At 35.9% G+C, this 20,094-nt stretch overlaps 1 protein-coding gene across 3 annotated transcripts; it reads left to right on the top strand.

The window, feature by feature from the left end:
* The first annotated feature begins 529 nt into the window (after window positions 1-529).
* Cnx99A (Calnexin 99A) lies at window positions 530-18,883 on the top strand. 3 transcript variants are annotated; one of them, XM_053743791.2, is made up of 13 exons: window positions 530-672; window positions 931-1,041; window positions 1,638-1,802; window positions 1,897-2,046; window positions 4,839-5,047; window positions 6,102-6,309; window positions 7,070-7,190; window positions 7,604-7,740; window positions 7,874-7,990; window positions 8,312-8,452; window positions 10,329-10,451; window positions 11,030-11,137; window positions 17,098-18,883. In XM_053743791.2, exons 2-13 carry the CDS (start codon window positions 931-933, stop codon window positions 17,164-17,166), a joined length of 1,659 nt encoding a protein of 552 aa, XP_053599766.1. In that variant the 5' UTR covers window positions 530-672; the 3' UTR covers window positions 17,167-18,883. The 3 variants fall into 3 exon arrangements, with proteins under 3 accessions (XP_053599766.1, XP_053599764.1, XP_053599765.1); XM_053743789.2 differs by lacking the exon at window positions 10,329-10,451 and adding an exon at window positions 9,119-9,250; XM_053743790.1 differs by lacking the exons at window positions 530-672; window positions 10,329-10,451 and adding exons at window positions 831-851; window positions 9,119-9,250.
* The last annotated feature ends 1,211 nt before the right edge of the window (window positions 18,884-20,094 follow it).

Below are 20,094 nucleotides of genomic sequence, written 5' to 3'. Positions count from 1 at the left end.
AAAACACAGACACACACAAAAAAACATAACGTAAATTAGACGAAGGGTAAGTGTAACCAAATGAGAAAGATTTCAATACAGCTTCCCGGCGGCGCGGCGTCGGCCCAATTCGGTTAATTTTAAACAACATAGCCGAGCCACGTACACGTAATGAGGGACAAAAGATGTCAACGCGTATGTATCTCTTTCATGTATGAGCGAAATGCAAGATATGACGTGGTCTATATAGATTACTCAGTTTACGGCATAAAATATATTTTGCCCCTTATCGTGTGTCCAATTTTACAACGCCGCTTGTATGAATACGCCTGGAAGTTGTTCTTTTTCATTTGGCTACGACGGTAACTCATCGTTATTGGTTTTCTTTGTCTTTATTTACAGAAGAGCCGATTTCGACGGGCTAGTTGCCGACCGCCGCACGTAGAGCCTATCTAAATTTATGGCCGGCAGTGAATGCAGGACCGTCGATCACAATTTTAACTTAGTGAACGCATCGGAAAATTCTGGATCGCTCCCTTGACAACTGTTTATTTTTGATTGGCTGAAATTTTTTCAGAGGAAAACGAAAATCATTGGATTTCGTGTTGGGTGGTTATTTTTCCAGTATTAGTATAATTAAGATAAAAACAAGTGCTAATAAATCAGCAATAAATAGATTTAAATCTGAGCAAGGTGAGTGAATGAGCAAAGCAAGGCAAATAGAGATGCTTCTATCTCTATGCTCCTTTATTGAGGATATCCTTATTCCGGCGATCGTTTTGTAGTTACACTCCCCGGTGAATGTGAATTTCACTATTTTTAATTAGATTATCATCGGCTACCACGGCAGACTCGTCTCTACCAATATCGTGGTCGGTTCAACACACATTGTTTCTTGTTTCGAGTGTCTGTTAAATTAATAGAGCACTTTAAAAACGTGTGTGATTTCAGATGGCTCTGCTTAGGCATAGTGTATTTGCAATAAGTGCCTTACTGGTGTTAGTGGGGACAGTTTCCGTAAGGGCCAACGTTGAAGACTCCGAGGACGGCGTCACAGTAGAGGTTAGTAAAGGTTAAGTGACCTACATTTCAAAGGATAGGAATTCAATGTTAATTTGCATCTGATAATTTATATTACTTTAGAGATAACATACTTTTCTGTTTTTTCTATTTATATTGGCTAAGACTTGATTTAGTAATGAGAACAAAATGTGTTAGTGTGTGTAATGTTATCTATATATGAAGCTGATTAGAATAAAAAAACATTCTATGTAAGAAAGCAATACAGATATTATTAGCTAACAAATTGCCATTAATTACCATAGGGAGCCCCAGGATGCAGCTGAATATTACTTAAAAATACATTAATTGAACATCATTATCATAGCCATTTTTTGTTTTTTCTCTATTGGAACAGCCCACTGGCTTTATGCCTTATTTTTTATCATTTGTTTGAATCTTTAAAGATTATTATTTTTAACATCAGTCTTTCTCTCTCCCTCCAATTTTGTCTCTCTCTTTATAATTTTAGTACCCACTGTTTTGCATCCTCACCCTCACAGACCAGAGACCCTGTGATAGAGTGTCATTGTGGTCTCAAAAAAGAGGGAATAGATAAAACTATTAACTAAGTTTATTGAAACATATCTTTTTAACAGGCTGAAGATGAAGAACAATACCACAGTCCCCAAGTGAGCCCTAGCAAAGTATACTTCTCAGAGCACTTTGATGACGAGAATGCCTTCAAGAAGAAATGGGTCAAATCTGAGGCCAAAAAACAGGGTGTTGATGACAACATTGCCAAGTATGACGGCAAATGGGAGGTGAGTTAATTTACAGACTGAATTTCTGATACTTCAATAACTAAAATTTTGAACCAAACACAGAGTGCACACTATTGTTCACCATTTATTTCAGATCCAACCTCCTATACGGAAAATATTCAAAAATGACATGGGTCTGGTCCTGACTACAGAAGCCAAACATGCGGCAATCTCTGCATTACTCAACAAACCTTTTGAGTTCACAGACAAGCCTTTAGTTGTCCAGTATGAAGTGACCATGCAGGTAATTATTGTTTTTTGAAAATATTGATGAAAAATTTGACACTCAAGCGGGACTTCAATTATTTGAGATGCATAAATTCGGCACTCTAAGTGGGGCTCAAATCCATCCTTTATTTCAATATTCACATCATTCCTGCTTCATCTCATTATTATTTTCAAAATTGGTTAAAACCATGTGTGACATGTGTAACAAAACCATAAAAATATTGTTACACCTGCAGTTTCTCCCTTGCTTTCTTATAGCCTAAACTATATATAATGTGAAATGCCATGAAGATTTCAGTAGATAAACCATGAAGATGATATAACTTTCTTATTTATAATGTTTACAATAAAGTTTGTAGTACCCTATTAGGCTGACATAGTTGCATGACATGACCCATCTAGTAATTAAGTTATGAAAGAATTCACAGTTTGTAATTATTACATTTAATATTCTCATACATTTGACCATAGATTTTTATTCAAAATGTAACACTGGTTGCCACAGCAGCAGAGTAAATAGAAGAAAAATTTAAAAAGTTAAATTACATATCAATACAACTTATCTCCTCTACAACACGTCTTTTTACTCTTTTTGAGACTGATATAATCACTAGATTAGTGATCTGCAAATTTTTTTTTACTAGAGATGTACGCCGGTTGCGTCAAAAATCATTGTAAAATGTCAATCTCTCAACTATTCAATGAATGCTTTTGATTGTAATAAGACTAAAATGGTTCCACTATAAGTACCATAATCGGAATTTAAACCACCATGTCATAAGTTCTCTCCAAAAAGGTATGATTTAATTGCACAGTATATTTCCTAGCTATTGCAACATGAAGAAAACCGTATGGGCGATAACTTAATTGGTTTAGTGTTGACTTAAACTACTCAGACTGAAGAAATACGTAAAGTTGCGTCATGTTTTCTTTAGCTCATTAACTACATTCGTAATTAAATTACGCTGTGTACGAATAGGTTATTATATATTTGCGATTTTGTGAGGAGTTCAATGACAGAGATAGTTGCGGTTAAGTACGGTTAAGTCATACTCACACTAGTTGGTCATTGCGTAGATTACCAAATGTTTTTTTATCTCGAGTTCGTTTGTGCTTCGATGGCATTTTTTGCAGTCGTTAAAACCGGGGCAATGGGCCTGCGTGGTGGGTCATGTCTCATACTCATTGTATATCATATTTTGTCGACCTCGGTGGCGCAGTTATAAGTGCAATCAGAAAAAATCATTTTCCATCATGACCCGATGGAAAATGATCTTTTTCTGATTGGCCCGGAGCTTGGATGTTTATCTATGTATGTATTTGTTATAAAATATAGGTATTATCGTTGAGTTATAGTATCCCATAACTAACACAAGTCTCGAACTTACTTTGGGGCTAACACAATCTGTGTGATTTGTCCTTATATATTTATTTTATTTATTTATATGTATACAACCATAAGGAAGGCCTGTGCCCCGACAGTGGGGATGTTTAAATTGCTGATGATTTTTGGGATGTTCAACGATAAAAGGTACCTTTGGAAAGCAGTCCTTTACGATGCATTATACGCATTTATAATAAAAATTACCAAGTGCAACGTCTAAGCGACTTCCCTCCATAAGACATCTTTTCTTGTGGAACGTCACATTTATACCTTTTTGTATAAGCTTTCTTCTCCTGTTAAGTGTCAGAAAACAGAGTTCACTGTATATTTGAATAATGCATCTGAAGGCAATTGCATCTGAATTCTTATTCAAAAATTTTACAACAATGCGGCAATACTATACTATTGTTATATTCATGAGGAAGAATATAAACTCTTTCTTCTCTCGAAATTCGAGAAATGGCAATTATTTTTTTTATTTAAAATATTTGTACGTAATTGTACGACAAATGAATAAAACTCAATGCACTTTACGTGACATTTGGGCGGTGGTCCATTACCACGTTTACGCACCGCCATTCAAAGTTCTTTATTTACAAAACAAAGAAACGCAAAAATATCACAAAGGAACTTCCAAGATGGCTGGCGAAGCGCCAGAATGGATTTCGGAAGTGTTATCTGCGCAATTTGTAAATACCGGGATATATTTGATGGTTACATCGCTGGATCCAAAAATATGATCCACTACGTATACAACTATCTAAATCTTAAACATCAAAAATGTATTTCCATTCTTCCGGGTAATAAATTTTCTTCAATGGTGGTCGAATTTTGCGGTGGCATCTTTACACATATTTTTCAAACGTGCTGAATATCTCTTTTACGCTTTCAGGAACCGCATTCTTATTTTTTCTCTTCCACTTCACTCTGTTTTCGCTATTTCATTGTGAGACTAATGGACGCATACTGATGACAAGGGATCAGCCCATAAAAATAACAACAGTACAAAATTATACAATCCTACTAATATTATAATTGCGAAAGTGTGTATGTTGTAAATTTGGTACATGGATAGAATATAACCTGGAATAACACATAGTGGTTTTACCCTGAGATTCCCACGGGAGCGAAGCCCCGGGGCGCATCTAGTAATGTATACATGACTAATGGCGGGCTTTACCTTTGGGTAGTAAGAGAGGGTAACATAGATTTTGATTCAGATTATTTAACGGCGTCACGCGGTATAAAATAATTCCTCTTTTTAATATCGATGTAGATTACTGGTATAGTTAACCTACATCAAAATAAATAAATACACATCTAAATACTACGTCTCAATCTCAATACGATGACACTGATACAGCAGAATCTGTTTTCAGTCTGAAGGTGGTGGATAATTGCTGAATTTTAAAAAATATTGATAGGAAGGACAAAACTGCGGTGGCGCATACCTGAAGCTCCTGTCTCGCGGGACCAATACCAAGTCGGACCTGCAGAAGTTCCACGATCAAACTGCATACACCATCATGTTCGGGCCGGACAAGTGCGGGAACGACAACAAGCTACACTTTATCTTCAGACATAAAAACCCCAAGAATGGCTCCATTGAGGAGAAGCATAGTAAGAAACCCAGGTCAGTCATCACCATTCGCACTTTATTTATTCAATTAATCTTTCTTTACGAGTGGTTAATCCTAACGGTGAGACACGGTCAACCAATCGCAGTGTGGCATAATAACGTCACAATATTCAATATTCATACCGCGATGCGATTGGTCGGCTGATGGATTTGACAGTGAATATTTGATAGTTTTAAATGACAATTAAATAAACGGCTTCTTCATAAATGTTTTCACACAATCAAAGAGTTTTTGGATTACAATGACAATAATTAACATACATGTAGATAGTAATCGACATTTTATTTTATCTTATTTTAATCTAATATCATTTAAATATTTTTTAAATATGTTATTATTAACATTTGCATGCTGTTGACAACGGCTAAATAGGCTTGTTCTAAACCATTATGTGAATAATAAACTGTACGGCTTCTGTAGAATGTACCTAGATTCGAAGACCCTATACTGTCACAGTTAGGTCGGTTTTAGCCAGTAATTCGCTCACCACGGCGACTGCAAGGTCTTTGAAACAGTACCAAACGTCAGTTACATTAAATGAATGAATAAAAAATCGATGCCAAGTCCCTTTAATATATTATTAGGATATGTAATAATGGCTAATTATGGCTTGATAAATCTGGAAATAAAAAGAAACAATTGTTCAAGGTCAAAGTCTAGTTTTGTTAGTAACAATATGGAGGATTACTGATTTTTATAAAAAATACTGTGTAATAAAAAATAATGACATTGATGAACTTCAAAGATATGAGAAAAATAAAATCTTAACTTCAAAAAATAAATTCTTGAACTCGACATGTTGTTCGACAGCTACATCAAATATTACGTTTATTGTGATGACTTTATAATAAAAGTTGTTACAAAATTTTATATTATTACTTTCAATCTTCGTATAGTGATCGAGCGACATTGTTACAGTCGAGTTTTGTTTATGCTGACATATTTTTTTAAATTTTCTGCCCTTGTCATCTCTATTGAAGTTACAAATGCGCAAAACTCTAATCACTAGCTATTAGGTAAACATGTTAACAAGTATTTTGTTTACAGTCAACGTCTCGACGACATCTACAAAGACAAGGAGCCACATCTATACACACTGATCGTTCGTCCGGACAACACATTCTCGATCCTGGTAGACAATAAGGAGGTCAACTCCGGGTCTCTGTTGGAGGACTTCACCCCGCCTGTCAACCCCCCCGAAGAGATCGATGACCCTAACGATAAGAAGCCTGAAGATTGGGATGAAAGGGAAAAGGTCAGTTATTTTATTTTATTAAGAAAACTGACAATATATCTGCACGAAATCTTAAATAAACGGGTTGCACTCCGGGAGTGCCGGCAGAAGTGAAAACTTGAATATTAACATTGTGAATTTTTGACGTCTTACGAATTTTCGATCAAAGGGGTTCTCAGCGAACCAATCACATTGCATTGTGATTGTCGTTGCGTCACAATAGTGCAATGTGATTGGTTCGCTGTATCTTACTTCGAATCGATTCGATGGTGAATTGCAAACCCGCACTTCCTACACAGGTCAAAAGTGCACGTCACTAAAGACGTTTTCACTTCAACAACAATAATAAATCTAAAATAGGTTTCATTTGTTTTTTCTTAGTTTAACCTAATAATGGTTAAATAAGCACACCGTCACAATACATGCAATGAGAAATATCTCGTCTAATTATAAGACTGGCTACACATCCTCCGAATTTATAGGAAACAGACAGGGATTGACGTATTTCAAAGAAAAAGGCTGGTCTCTTTCTTTTCAATAACTGCATCCCTTTCTGTTGTATCTTAAATCGGACTGAATGTGTATCAGTTAATCAATTTTCACTTGACTATTTTATATTTCAGCCGTTCTTATCAATGTTTTGTTTCATGCAAATTGTTAAGTGGAAAAATTTACTTTTACAATCTTTCCGCACTATTTACCCCTATTTTTATGTAATGATCGTTTTAACTTTGACTTCGTTGTATACTCAGGAAATTATCATACTCTTAAACTGTTGCAGATCGTAGATCCTACCGCGTCTAAACCTGAGGATTGGGACGAGACTGCGCCCGCGCAGATTGTGGACCCCAATGCTGTCAAACCTGACGGTTGGCTCGATGACGAACCCGAGATGATTCCCGGTAACATTATTTATTGAAATATTGTCAATCATTACATAGTACAATACAAAGTCTTCCTTTGCGTCTGTTTCTAAGCTTTTATTATATTAAACCACGCAACGGATTTTGATGCAATATTCACTTTTATTTAGACAATTAATTTCTGAAGATTTATACATACATAAATAAAGATTTTACGAGCGTCTTTCGATAGTGTTGCACTTTTTTTGTTAACCATACCACATATTAGTATGTAGTTATGATATACACACAAAATGGTGGTCATCACTATATTGAGTGTGTTTTTTTAACAATAACTGGTGTCAGATTTTATTCAAGTCGCTTAAAGGCATCTGACACAGGGCGTCTTAACCAATTACCAAAATGGTGGTGAATAAAGTTCCATCATATATCTATCGATCTATGTTCCCCAGACCCGGAGGCCGTGAAGCCGGCGGACTGGGACGAGGACATGGACGGCGAGTGGGAAGCGCCGCTGGTGGACAACCCCGCGTGCGGCGTCGGCTGCGGCCGCTGGGCGCCGCCCACCGTGCCCAACCCCAACTATAAGGTTATCATATATACATCACTCTCCACTCTCGTCGGTGGAGCATTCTTCACAGACGTCCAGTTTATTACAAGTCAAATTAGGTAATTTTTCCATGTGTCAAAGAATCTGATGATGAAATGTCATTGGTTGGCAGGGAGTGTGGCGCGCGCCGCTGATCGCGAACCCCAACTACCGCGGCAAGTGGTCACCGCGCCGTATCCCCAACCCCGACTACTTCAAGGACGACAAACCTTACAAAATGACCCCTATTGTGAGTACCAATTATATTATCTCTCTTTTCTTTTTTGATTTTCGCGTGTTCCGCCTTCTGGGCCCATAACCAGATGCCGATTGCGAATAGACAATTTATTTTTCTTTTTAATTTTGATACATTATTCTAACAACAAGTAGACAACCGCAATGAGCAGCAGAGCGAGCGCTTCGCAAATGTAAACATCACAAAACGTGCATATCTGATCTCAAAATGTGCACTTCCCGAAATTAAAACATCGCAAAATGTGCAATTCTCAAAATGAGAACATCGCAAAATGTGCACTCCTATGCACTTTTTAAAATGGCCGTTGGTTGGCAGCACGCCGTGGGCTTCGAGCTGTGGTCGATGTCGCCGATGCTGCTGTTCGACAACCTCATCGTCACCGACGACGTGGCGGTCGCGGAACACTGGGCGCTGCAGACCTTCTCGCTCAAGAAGGCCAAGATATCCAGGGATTCGGTAAGTCATAACGTTATATATTTTATATTTCTATATCTGTTTCAATTATTCTAACATTTGGTAACCAAAAATTGTAAAATCCCCACCAACATTTGTGACCATAGATGGGTTACAAACCCAACCCAATATTTTACAAACCCAACTTGTTGATTTTGCACCGGATTGTTTGAGAAAACTGAAGAAAAAAAACGTAAATAAAAATGAGCAAACGTCCATCTTTGCTCAACATACTTGCCGCAAACTGTACGAGTAAATTATTTATTTTATATTATTTTTCTTTATTATTACATTACTTCAAGGTACAGGTTATCCTTTGTTTCTCATTTAACAGTGAGAAACATAAAGTCACATTTTGTCTTGATAGAAGAATTCTCAGATTTGAGCACAATCGTGATTATTTTTTCGCTGATTCTCATGTAATTTTTATGACAGCAATATTGAAATTAAACCTAATGCTGCGCACTGTAAAAATAACTCATCGTCCGAGAGTACGATGCTTTACTTGTATATGTTTCTAACTGTTTCTCATACAATCAGCAGAATATAATGTGTTTCTTCAAAGACGTCAATTTAACGTTTATGATATCAATTAATGGATATTTAATCTACAGCGCGTTTCTCATAAACTATCAGAACACAGTAATATGAATGTTACATCTATGACAGCAAACGCTGTGGGGCCGTATGCTGCGCGCTATGAATTACAAGCCGGGTTACTGGGCCATGTACGCGGTGTACTGCGCCATACCTATATCTATCTACGTCGCGTTTCTCGTGAAACGATCCAAAGAGAAAGAGGTGGCAAATAGTTTTTTTTTTTATTATTGGCTAGCGTGTGTTGTTTGCCAGCGTAACGAATCCTACACAATCACATAAGTTTGTTTACTAATTTGACTGGTGTATAGTATTATTCATAGACCACCACTTGCTTCCGGTGAAGGAACATATCGCGAGGAAACCTGTATAGTTCACTAGTGTGTATCCGACTACTTACCACTTGACGGTAGGTAGTCGTAAAGATCATGTCATATGCCTATAGGCGACTTGAATAAAATCTGACACGTCAGTGCAATAACACACTGCGAGTTTTCAAAATATTTTTTTTCATAAAGAGACAATATTTTCATGTGATTGGTGTGATTGATTGTTTTACAATATCGTCCAATAAGCTATTATAATTTTATAGTTCTTTCGAAGTCTAGATTCTTTTTACAGTAGATAATAAAGAGTAGATAACGAATTTTTAACGCACTATTTTTCCCATTGCAATACAAAATATTAGTCTACTAGTACTACTAGTCAAGAATAGTTACGATTTATTGATAAAATTCCAGTGTTGCCAACCAAGAACCCTCGATTGTTTTCTACTCTTTGTAGACAGTCAACACTAAAAAATTATTAATATTTTAGCTGCTATCTTTCCAATTTCCAAACGTTCAGGTTATTCCCACGAAATTAGTCGTGAAGCATATGTATATGCTAATTACTATACAGGTGTATTATAGGCTAATTAATACACAGATTTTTTATACATTGGCATAATTTTGTATACGTACTCAGTCCATGTTACTGAACATTTCGTATGGGAATAACCCAGAAATCGCGAACCGTGATCAATCTATACTATTATTATAAAGAGGTAAGCGTTTGTGAGATTGTGATGTTTAAGGCGGGTAATCTCCGAAACTGCGGAACCGATTTCAATAACTCTTTCACTATTAGAAAGGTACATTATCCAAGATTGTTATAGGCTATATTTTATCTCAAAATTCCCAAGGGAGCGAAGCCCCGGGCTATATATATAATCTAGTCCCTAATAATTATAACAGCACAGTAGAAGCTAGTACGTAGCGCTCAGTAGCCGCTCCTTCCCCAGGATTCAGTGCTAGAACGAGCTCTGAAGTTCGCTGGTGAGAACCCGTGGGTTTACGCTGTGGTCATCGTGGGCAGCTTCATTATGGTTGGACTGATCGCCTACATGTGCTGCGGCGGTAGCAGGGTGAGTTCACAACATTTTTTTTTTTTATTGAAATTCTTTATTTTTTGTCTAAAGTCGAAGCACGAAAATGATTTTACGAAATCGCTTTTTACAAAATAAATAAATTGATGAAAATATTATGGTGCGTGAAGGGTGGGCCCCTTCATCGCTTCGCTAATAAATATCGCTAATAAATTATGGTACTATGAGGTTAGATAGTGCGTTAAGGTTATTTGAAGAACGTAAAACAAAATTCTCTGTCTCTCTCATGTAGCTACGCTTAACATTTCTATGGTTTTCTCAGTGTAGTACGGTCTTATATGTGTATTCACTAAAGAAAAAGCAATAAAAAAACAATACATAAGAATAGGCGGACTGTCATCGATCGTAGAAACTTTCAATTGTGGAAAGATGTCCTTCTTGTAACATAAGCAAGCACTGAGAAAAGAATTCCGGGAATTCCATTATCAAGGGGCTCAAATAGGGAGTGCAAATACTTATCAAATTCCATTTTCAAGAGGTTGAAATAGTGAGTGAAAATTCGTATAAAATTGTCGTTAAATTGAACATATAAAATAGATAATAATACACTTGCGCAGGAGTCCGAGGCTGAGCTGAAGAAGACGGACGGGTTCGCGGAGGACGACCCGCCGCCCTCCGACGGCGAGGACGCGCTCGAGCGCCCTGAGCCCCACTCTACTGAGGATGTGAGCCTCTCTCTCTCTCTCCCTCTCCCTCTCCCTCTCCCACTACAGTGTTTCCAGTTTCATTCACGGTTGTGCAGCAAGAGTGTGTTCTATTTTCGGAAACAACCAATCTCCCCATGAATATTTTATTTCTCAAAATTTTGCGCACATTTGACAAGAGTCAACCGTTTTTACTTAACCAAAATAATAATGTTTAAAATCTAATTTCCAATACTTGATGAGTCTCGACCGAGTAGCCGTCGCGAAAGGACGTCCCTTTAGCTCCGAACGCAGACAATAGACCGCGCAACCAGATGTTGAAAGTGTTTGCAGATGTTGAAAGTGTTTGTGACCGTACCTATACTCACTTCCAATTTAACCAAATATTTAACAAATCTATTATTAGTCCAAGCGCGTTCGGGTTCACTTAAATTAATAAATATTTAACAAAAAAGTGCATTTGGCGATTTTAGAGCGTAGTGAATTAGTTTGAGATTTTAGTGTTACCTAAACATATCATTTATAAGTATCTAAACAAAACAGCTCCAATGCTGAAGACTTCGTAAGTGAACCTGCAGCCTGCCAACACTACACAAGCTGAAAAACACGGGTGAGAGCGTTCCATGTTATAAAATATCCCCCTTCATAAATATATCTTTACCTAGAGCTATATACTTAACCCATAACGTAAACAAACCCTTAGCGTAACAAGTTCTCCAAGTAGCCAACAAAAAAGCAACTATACTTCAAAGAAATAATCTTGTCCCACCACTTGAATCCTGCAAGGTCAGTGCCAAAATCAAATCCAAAATACACATTCGTCTTTACTTATGTATAGATGTACTGCTTTATTTGTTTGCCAGATTAAGTAAAATAAAACATGAACCTGTTCTAGTGTTGTAATTTAATAGTTCAAATATTATATAAAAGAAATAAATAGACAACGCGCGTTCGGGTTCATTTAAATACATAAATATTGAATACAAAAAAGTGCTATTGGCGTATTTAGAGCGTGGTGAATTTGTCTGAGTTTTAGAGTTACATGTAATACCAACAAGCCAACAAAAAGCAACTATATTTCAAAGAAATAATCTTGTCCCACTGCTTGAATACTACAAGGCAGTGCCAAAATCAAATCAAAAATACACATTAGTCTTTATTTATGTATATATATATATATATTATGTATTGTACTGTTTTACATGTTTCCTAGACTAAGTAAAATAAAATATAACCTGTTTTTTCAAAGAAAACCTCAAAGCTATAAGATAAACAAAATGAAAGAATTCCGGTAGCAAATAAAGGCATCCCAGATAAAATTTAAGACAATTAAAAATATTTAAATCACAACACATAATATACTTCGATAACGAATATAAAACGAAGATAAAAGAGTCTCGTCACGCTTATAACTCATATGGCACCTCAGATATTCCGCCAACATTTGTCTTAAATAACCTAATATTACATACTTATTCTATAACCCAACATAGAACATACCGATAATTCCAAACAACATTCCTAGGCGCAACTCGCCCTTGCAACAATAAAAAAAAAAGGCCCAATATAAAAATAAAAGATAAGAAATTAGAAAGACGCCATTGAAACCAGGAAACACAACAAACACAATAGCTAACACGTAGAACAAAAACAAATCCACAGCTGCAAGCCATAAATGAATAACATCGTCTGACTTGACGCAAACCATAAATTAAAACAAAGCAATTGATCCCTACAACAAAAAAAGGCATGAAGGTTACAATTTATTACAAAATAGAAAGCTAGCAAAAAATATACCCTATTACGCAAACGACTCTATAGACAAAGGAACCCCGAGCATTATAAACCTTTATTACCTACCTAACAAACTCACCAAGTTGGCACAACCCAGAGATTTACATTCGACGTTATAATTTAATATTGGCATTAGGTACCACAAACCAAACTTCATAACATATTCAACTAAAACTAATACATTTTTCTCCACAGCTGTTTTAGAAATTAAGCTCTTTTTACAGCATAGAAATATGGAGATATACGCAGACACCATAACAAAAATCCCAGGTGATGGTAACTGTCTATATAGAGCAATCGCATACCAAATCAACGATCTGTTTGGTATTACATTCGACCATCTAGCAATCCGACGCGACTTAGCTAAGTACGTTGAGGATAATCAACACAACGATAACATACACCAAGCTATTAGGAGTAACCTAAATGACACACTAACAGATCTACAGACTCAAATCAACAAATACCTACAAGCTCAATATAAAGAAGGTACCTGGGGTGGGACTGATATATTGATAGCAGCAGCTGAATACTACAGCATCAACGTCAAAATCTTCCAAGGCTATCCGCTAAAAGAAACAATACAATTCAGCCCGAAAAATAATGACGCAGCAGGTTGCATAGGCCTGATATTTAATGGAAATCATTACGACTGCTTCAAGAATCATTTGGGCGCTTCTTCACTAAACCCCACACAAAAGACAGAAAGCTCAGACGAATGCACCCCGGAAGAAATAACTGACGAAACCGGCTACAGACTAATAAGACCGAAGCCTCATTACACAACTATAAAACAAATAGACAACATCAATATCGCTACATGGAACGTAAGAGGCGCAGCGACCTTAAACAAAAAAGCAGACATTGACTCGATACTAGAAGATAAATTGATTCACATTGCATGCCTACAGGAAACCCACTTAAAAACAGGTTCTTACAAATCTAAACACTACCTCTGGTCTCTATGTGAAAACCGAAAAAGGGGATTAGCCATCCTAATCAGAAAAAATTGCGGTCTCACAATAAAATGGACAAAATCAAACACAAACAACATGGCAGCGCTAATCTACCTAGATAACCAAACTACACTATTTATAGTTAATATACGTGTCTCAAACTCAACGTCAGCGGCAACAAATGATTTAGCTAAATTCATACATTATAATACTGGGCGACTTCAATGCACACGTCGGCTACCAAAACCCAAAGACACGGCATAATCCAAAACAAATAGGTAAAAACCTGCATCACAAAACTACAAACAACAACGGTGAAATCATGACAGATCTATTAAGAATGGGAAACCTCCGACTGGACACATCTTTCGGCCGCAATAGTTGTAAAACGACATACAGATCCGGCCGCAATATTTCACAAATCGACCACATTATGACCCAAGCTAAAACTCCACCATCATTTAACTATATAAAAGGCGAATACTTACTACGAATATTAATACGCCACTTTCGGACCTTAAAATCATCTGGGGCAATCTAAGACCTTTAAATAGAAATACCAACAAGACCCACCAATTTAATACTCAAACAACAACACCCAAAAACAAGGAGCTAAACACATTTAAATATAAATCGCTAGATTATGAACTACTTCAAAGTAAAGGCACAAAAGAAAGATACCAAACGGAAGTAATTGAACTTTTAAATAAAAGACAGCAGAACAAAATCAAAGCCAATCTTTCCTGGGAAGAAATAACAGGAACTATGAAAACAGCAGCCACGAACATCCTGAAATTTTATCGGAAATATTCCAGAGATATACAGGTTAGCTCTAACAAAACTACAAAAAGCAAAATGCTTGAAAAACTAGCGGCCCTCTGACCCAATCCACCAAAAAATCCTGAAAAAGTGCAGATATCACCTACAAGCAATAGAGGTCGCCGAGGAACAAGAAAAATATCGTGCATTCTTCAGTGACCTATTAACTAGACACCCCTCAGTAAGAATGAAATTCACATGCGAATTCTATAGAAATCATAAGCAAACAGAAAGACGCCGACTAAAGCAGACTTTTATTCCTATGTCTAAATGGGAACAAGTACTGGCAAAAACAGAAGGACAAATCATAGAAGAATTGACAGGCGAAAACGCAAAAAAAAGAACTAGGCGCGGAACCTACACTATAAGAAATCGAAGGAATAATAAAAAAAAATGCGCAATAAAACAGCCCCGGGAATAGACCAAGTCGTAACAGAATGATACAAAGCCAACCCAGAAGAGCTAAATTTAGAAATTCTAAACCACATTCGAACTGCATGAAAAAAAATCATACTGCCATCCTCATGGACTCAGTCGATTCAAGTGCCACTCCCTAAAAAAACTAACCCGAAACAGGTAAATGACTACAGACGTATATCAATATGTAGTAAGGGATACAGAATTTATGCAAACCTTTTACTAAAACGACTGGACGAAACAATTGAAACAATAGACAACTACCAAGCCGCCTTTCTAAGTAATCGCTCCACGGATGACCACATGTTCACCTTACGTCGAATATTGGATGAAGAATGGAAAGCGGGTGAAAAAACTTTTGTTCTTTTGATCGACATAGAAGCAGCATTTGACACCGTGGATCACTCAGCTTCAGAGATATAATCGCGTCTAGAACAAATAAATCCATGACAAATCGAATCATAAAAGCCACTTTGAATGAATCTACATGCATTAAATGGTTCGGACAACAAACCAAATGGATAAAAAAAGGTAAGGGTGTCAAACAAGGCTGTCCCATATCACCAAGACTCTGAACAATAGTTATGGACGACGTCTTCAAAACACTAGCGGAAGAACTACCTTATATAAAAATTAATCAAGATGACAAAATTCAACTACCAATTATTCTAGCCTTCGCGGACGACGTAATCATAATATCAAATGATATTCAATAATTAAACGAAATTTTTGTAAAGGCCACAAGTCTATTAAAGTCAGTAGGTCTTACAGTAAACGATACAAAAACGAAATTACTAGTTCGCGACCCACTAAACATAAATAACAGGAACTTTTTTGTACTGGGAGAAACTACTTTATCTCCCGTTAAAGAAATTAGGTATCTAGGGACCTACATCTCACCTGTACTGAACAGGAATGGTACAGTAAATGCCCGCTGCAAACAAGCGATCAAAAATTCGAAGACTCTACAAAAATTTATTTAAGAGTTCCCGCATGCAAGGGAAAACAATAAAACTTCTTTACAAAATGGTGATAGAACCAACTATGACCTACGGCCTCAAATGCGCAGCACTAACAAAAGCGAATCGCTCAAAACTTAGAAGATACGAAAGAATGATTTTACGCGACATGCTAGACAATGCAGGCCCCGCACATATGTACAGCAAGATACACGACATTCTGGATGGAAAAACTATTACAAAAAGAATCAAATGCCTTCGAATGTGTTACTATGGACACATACTACGACGCAGAGACCCACATCTACTACACGCTGCATACAAACATGAAGCAAAAAATCGTAAAATAGGTCGACCTATTTATACCTGGAAAAATTCCCTACAACAGGACATGGAATACTATAAGAAAAGCCCTTCAGAGTGGATAGAGCTCGCAACAGACAAGAAAGAACTCATTTCAGCGGCTAGAGAAATATACAAAATGGACGAAACGGACAGCGAAATAGAAAACGACGAAACCGTCACCAACACACACAACGAAGTCAGCGAGGAAAACGAAACACACCAACGCTCTCCTCCATCGAATAACCCGTCCTCCTAAATTCCAATATTGGCTACAGGCTGCATAGTCGGTTGATTGTGGTCGACCGGTTGCGGCTAGTCGACCGTCCTCTCCCATCCCAGAGCGTGTCACTCCTTATAAAACCGTGCCCCCTGGTGTGGGGTCGTGGGTCTGGGCTTGTGCGACGCCACCGCTTCCACCCAGCAAGGTAGCGGTCGCTGGGAACGTCCTCTGATACCTCGTATTGACAGCAAAAGTAAGCGAGCTCGACGCTGTTTTGTTGGCAAGGTGAAGCATGTAGACGAAGGACGTATATTCCAGCAAACGTGACTTTGATGGATGGAAGCAGCGTCGCATAGGTACGGCCAACGGCCTGTATTCGGTTCGTCCGTTTCAGCTTCGAGCTGGCTGGGTGTGGTGCATATGTTCATGTTCATGTTCAAATCTAATTTCCAATACTTGATGTTTTTGCAGACTACTCCGCTAGTGGACACGGAAGGCGCGGGCGACGGTCAGAGGAAACGGAAATCGCGTAAGGAGTAAATTGTGAGGTACTTTTTGTAGGCAAATATCTTTTTGTTTTTTCATTTTGCTCTTTTTTCTTACGTGGTTCGAAAATTTACGGAATTTATTTATTTAACAATCGTTGTCAATACTTATATGATTTTTTAAATTAATTTATTTTCGATAGATATCTTGAAGTTCATTACACATTTTGAAGTCGAAAATAACTTTTTTCGGTTTATAGAAACAGGCCATGGAAAAAAAATTATTCAATGAAATTCCTTTATTTTTTCAAAGTAATGACTTTTGATGGTGGGTAACGAAATTTAATATTTAAACGATTGTTTTTCTATTTTTTGACCGAATTTTAGCCAATTGTAATTCTTTGTTTTATTAACAAGAACAAAATTTGATTTGTAATAAAAGCAATTTTTTTAGAAACGAATTTAAAAATGATTTTTGGTTTAGGCATTTACACTGTTTCGTTCAGTTTGTAATTTACATTTAGTCACAAACAGAGTCGAGATGAAGACCTAACCAATAAAATCATGTGTTGTACAATTCAGTACATAAAAACAAAAATAGGAACCAATTTTATCAGAGCAAACTAAACTAGAAAAGTTAATTTCATAATTGTCAAGCTTCTTAACTTAAATCTCACGCAAGATACGAAATATCACGTGTGACTTCAATAAGTTAGATATACTAATTATTCGTTTGTTTTCTGCTGTACATTTCCTTAAAGTCTGTGTTCTCACTAAAGCATTTCGAATTCAAAGCTTATTCCTTCCTGCCAAAGAAACCAGTGTTTATGTTGAGACTACACATGAACAAATGGACGTTGTTTTTTTTTTTTAATTTTTGTTAAGCGTACCATAGATAATAGTCGCCGACTGACTGTAAGATATTATACTTTTGGAATTTGTAGGTTTTTAATTTGCTTGAGGGTTGGTATTTTAATTAACAAAATTGTATTATTATACTGCTGTTTTGCTGCATATTACATATTTTAGTTTTAAAGTTCCTATCTCATATTTACAGACGCCGTCATCGTAAAAGTTAATATATAATTAACGAAAAATTACTTCGTTTAAATAATTTTTGGTGATATACCTACGTTGTTAGTTACAAACTAATGAAATATGTACAAAAGAATAATTAAAATACTGGCCCGAATATGTATTATAATAATTATAATATAACAATCCGTATTGTATTACATAGTATATTGATGGTCTAATGAGTCATGCTTACCAATGTACTTAAATAATAGGTGTGAGCAACCATTTTTAACAAATATAAAAAATAATATAGAATAGTAGGTTTTTATAGAATAAAAGTAATGTATGCTGTAAAAAAAGTATTTTTTTCGCTTAAATAGTTTAAAATGGGTTTAATGTTTGAAATTATATATCGAATATATTTTGAGAAATTCATAAATTTCTTTGTCAGTTCTCTCGCAATCTTGTCAGAAATCATTGTTACATATAACAACTCTTTCGTTAACAAATACAAGCCATATCTTGTTGTTTTTTTTTTCTGTTAAAACTTATTTTTGTGATTAGGTATTGCATTTAGCAAATCCAACAGTATGGTGTAAGCATGATCTCATTGCAAACTACCTGATGCGGTAGCTAGTATAAAAAAAATACATTTATTTATATTTATATCTATGAATTTTTGTCCGTATGCGCGTGTGAGTGAATAGGTACAAGATAATGGACTCTAATTTACATTAATAAACAAGTATTTATAATTCCGTGTTTTATTGAACTAAATCCTAATTATAATTACGGTATTACTAAAATAGTTATAATGCTGTTTCGTAAAGTATATAAAAAATTATATTTTTCTTGTCGGCATTAAAAACACTTGACTGATCAGATTTGCTAAACAAAAGTTCTTTAGACAACTGCACTATATTTATCAACACGAAAGGTCAACGTCCTCGGATATTTATTTATTCTGTTATCCAATTAGAAGCTAGTATTGAGTCAGTATATAATAAAATTTATAATTACGATTGTGTTAATGGCTTATTTATAGTTTCAACAATGTGAACCAGATCTTTAAAATATCTTGTATATAGTTTTCCTTAAATAAAAACCGATATATTTTACCCAAAAGCTTTTAGTGAAGACTAGCTGCTCGCCCGGCTTCGCTCGGGTAAAAACATAATAACTTATACACCTGTACCTACCTCAGGAACCACACTATCTATTGGTGTAAACCGTAAGAAAATCCGTGCAGTAGTTTTTGAGTTTATCGCGAACAGACAGACAGCAGAGGACTTTGTTTTATAATACATAAGGATAATTTATCAAATTTCGTAAAATTGTTATTTATTTTTATCCAAAAGTTAAGTTATTTTGGATAAAAATAAATAAGTTTTTCTTATCCAAAAAACTATAATATACAAAATACTATAATATACTAACTACGGAAAGTCCGTTTTGTTCTTACTAGTCCTAACATATTAAACAATCTTCATTTCATATTACCTATTCTTGAATATTATTTAAAATAAATCAACCCGTACATTCTAAAGCAAAACATTAATTAATCACGAAAGCAATTTCCAAATGAGTATTTTAATGATGTTAAATCATAAAAAAAGACATAGTAAGACTGAGAAAAAACGATTTTTATGTACCCATAGATAAATATTATACATACGAAAACTGCTAATTATATAGTAATACCAAAGTCACGAGTGACGCGTCATTTTGTGTTCGCGACGTCTCTGCTTCAATGGAGCTGGGGTCCTCCTTTGTTCAACCTTGTTCTTAACAATAATACCAAGTGCTCACTATAAACATTGTTTTGTTCATATTTCACAAAAAAAATTATCACACAAATATTTTTAGATAGAATTCTATATCAAACGAAAATACGTTATAAAAATTCAACATTTGGATAATGTAAAATGAAAAAAATAATAATTCAACTTTTTCCACGTACTACAAA

The sequence above is a fragment of the Plodia interpunctella genome, chromosome 4 (genome assembly GCF_027563975.2).
Source record: "Plodia interpunctella isolate USDA-ARS_2022_Savannah chromosome 4, ilPloInte3.2, whole genome shotgun sequence".
Lineage (NCBI taxonomy): Eukaryota > Metazoa > Arthropoda > Insecta > Lepidoptera > Pyralidae > Plodia > Plodia interpunctella.
The sequence above is the reverse complement of the archived record's forward strand: the minus strand, read 5'-3'. Positions and strand labels throughout refer to the sequence as shown.

What these genes read in the sequence shown, in the direction of transcription:
- Cnx99A (XM_053743789.2), top strand. Translation starts at nt 931, where the DNA reads ATGGCTCTGCTTAGGCATAGTGTATTTGCAATAAGTGCCTTACTGGTG. An exon ending in AGTATGAAGTGACCATGCAG is followed by an intron (nt 2,047 to 4,838) that starts GTAATTATTGTT and finishes AAATATTGATAG; the next exon opens with GAAGGACAAAACTGCGGTGG. An exon ending in AGCCCCACTCTACTGAGGAT is followed by an intron (nt 11,138 to 17,097) that starts GTGAGCCTCTCT and finishes ATGTTTTTGCAG; the next exon opens with ACTACTCCGCTAGTGGACAC.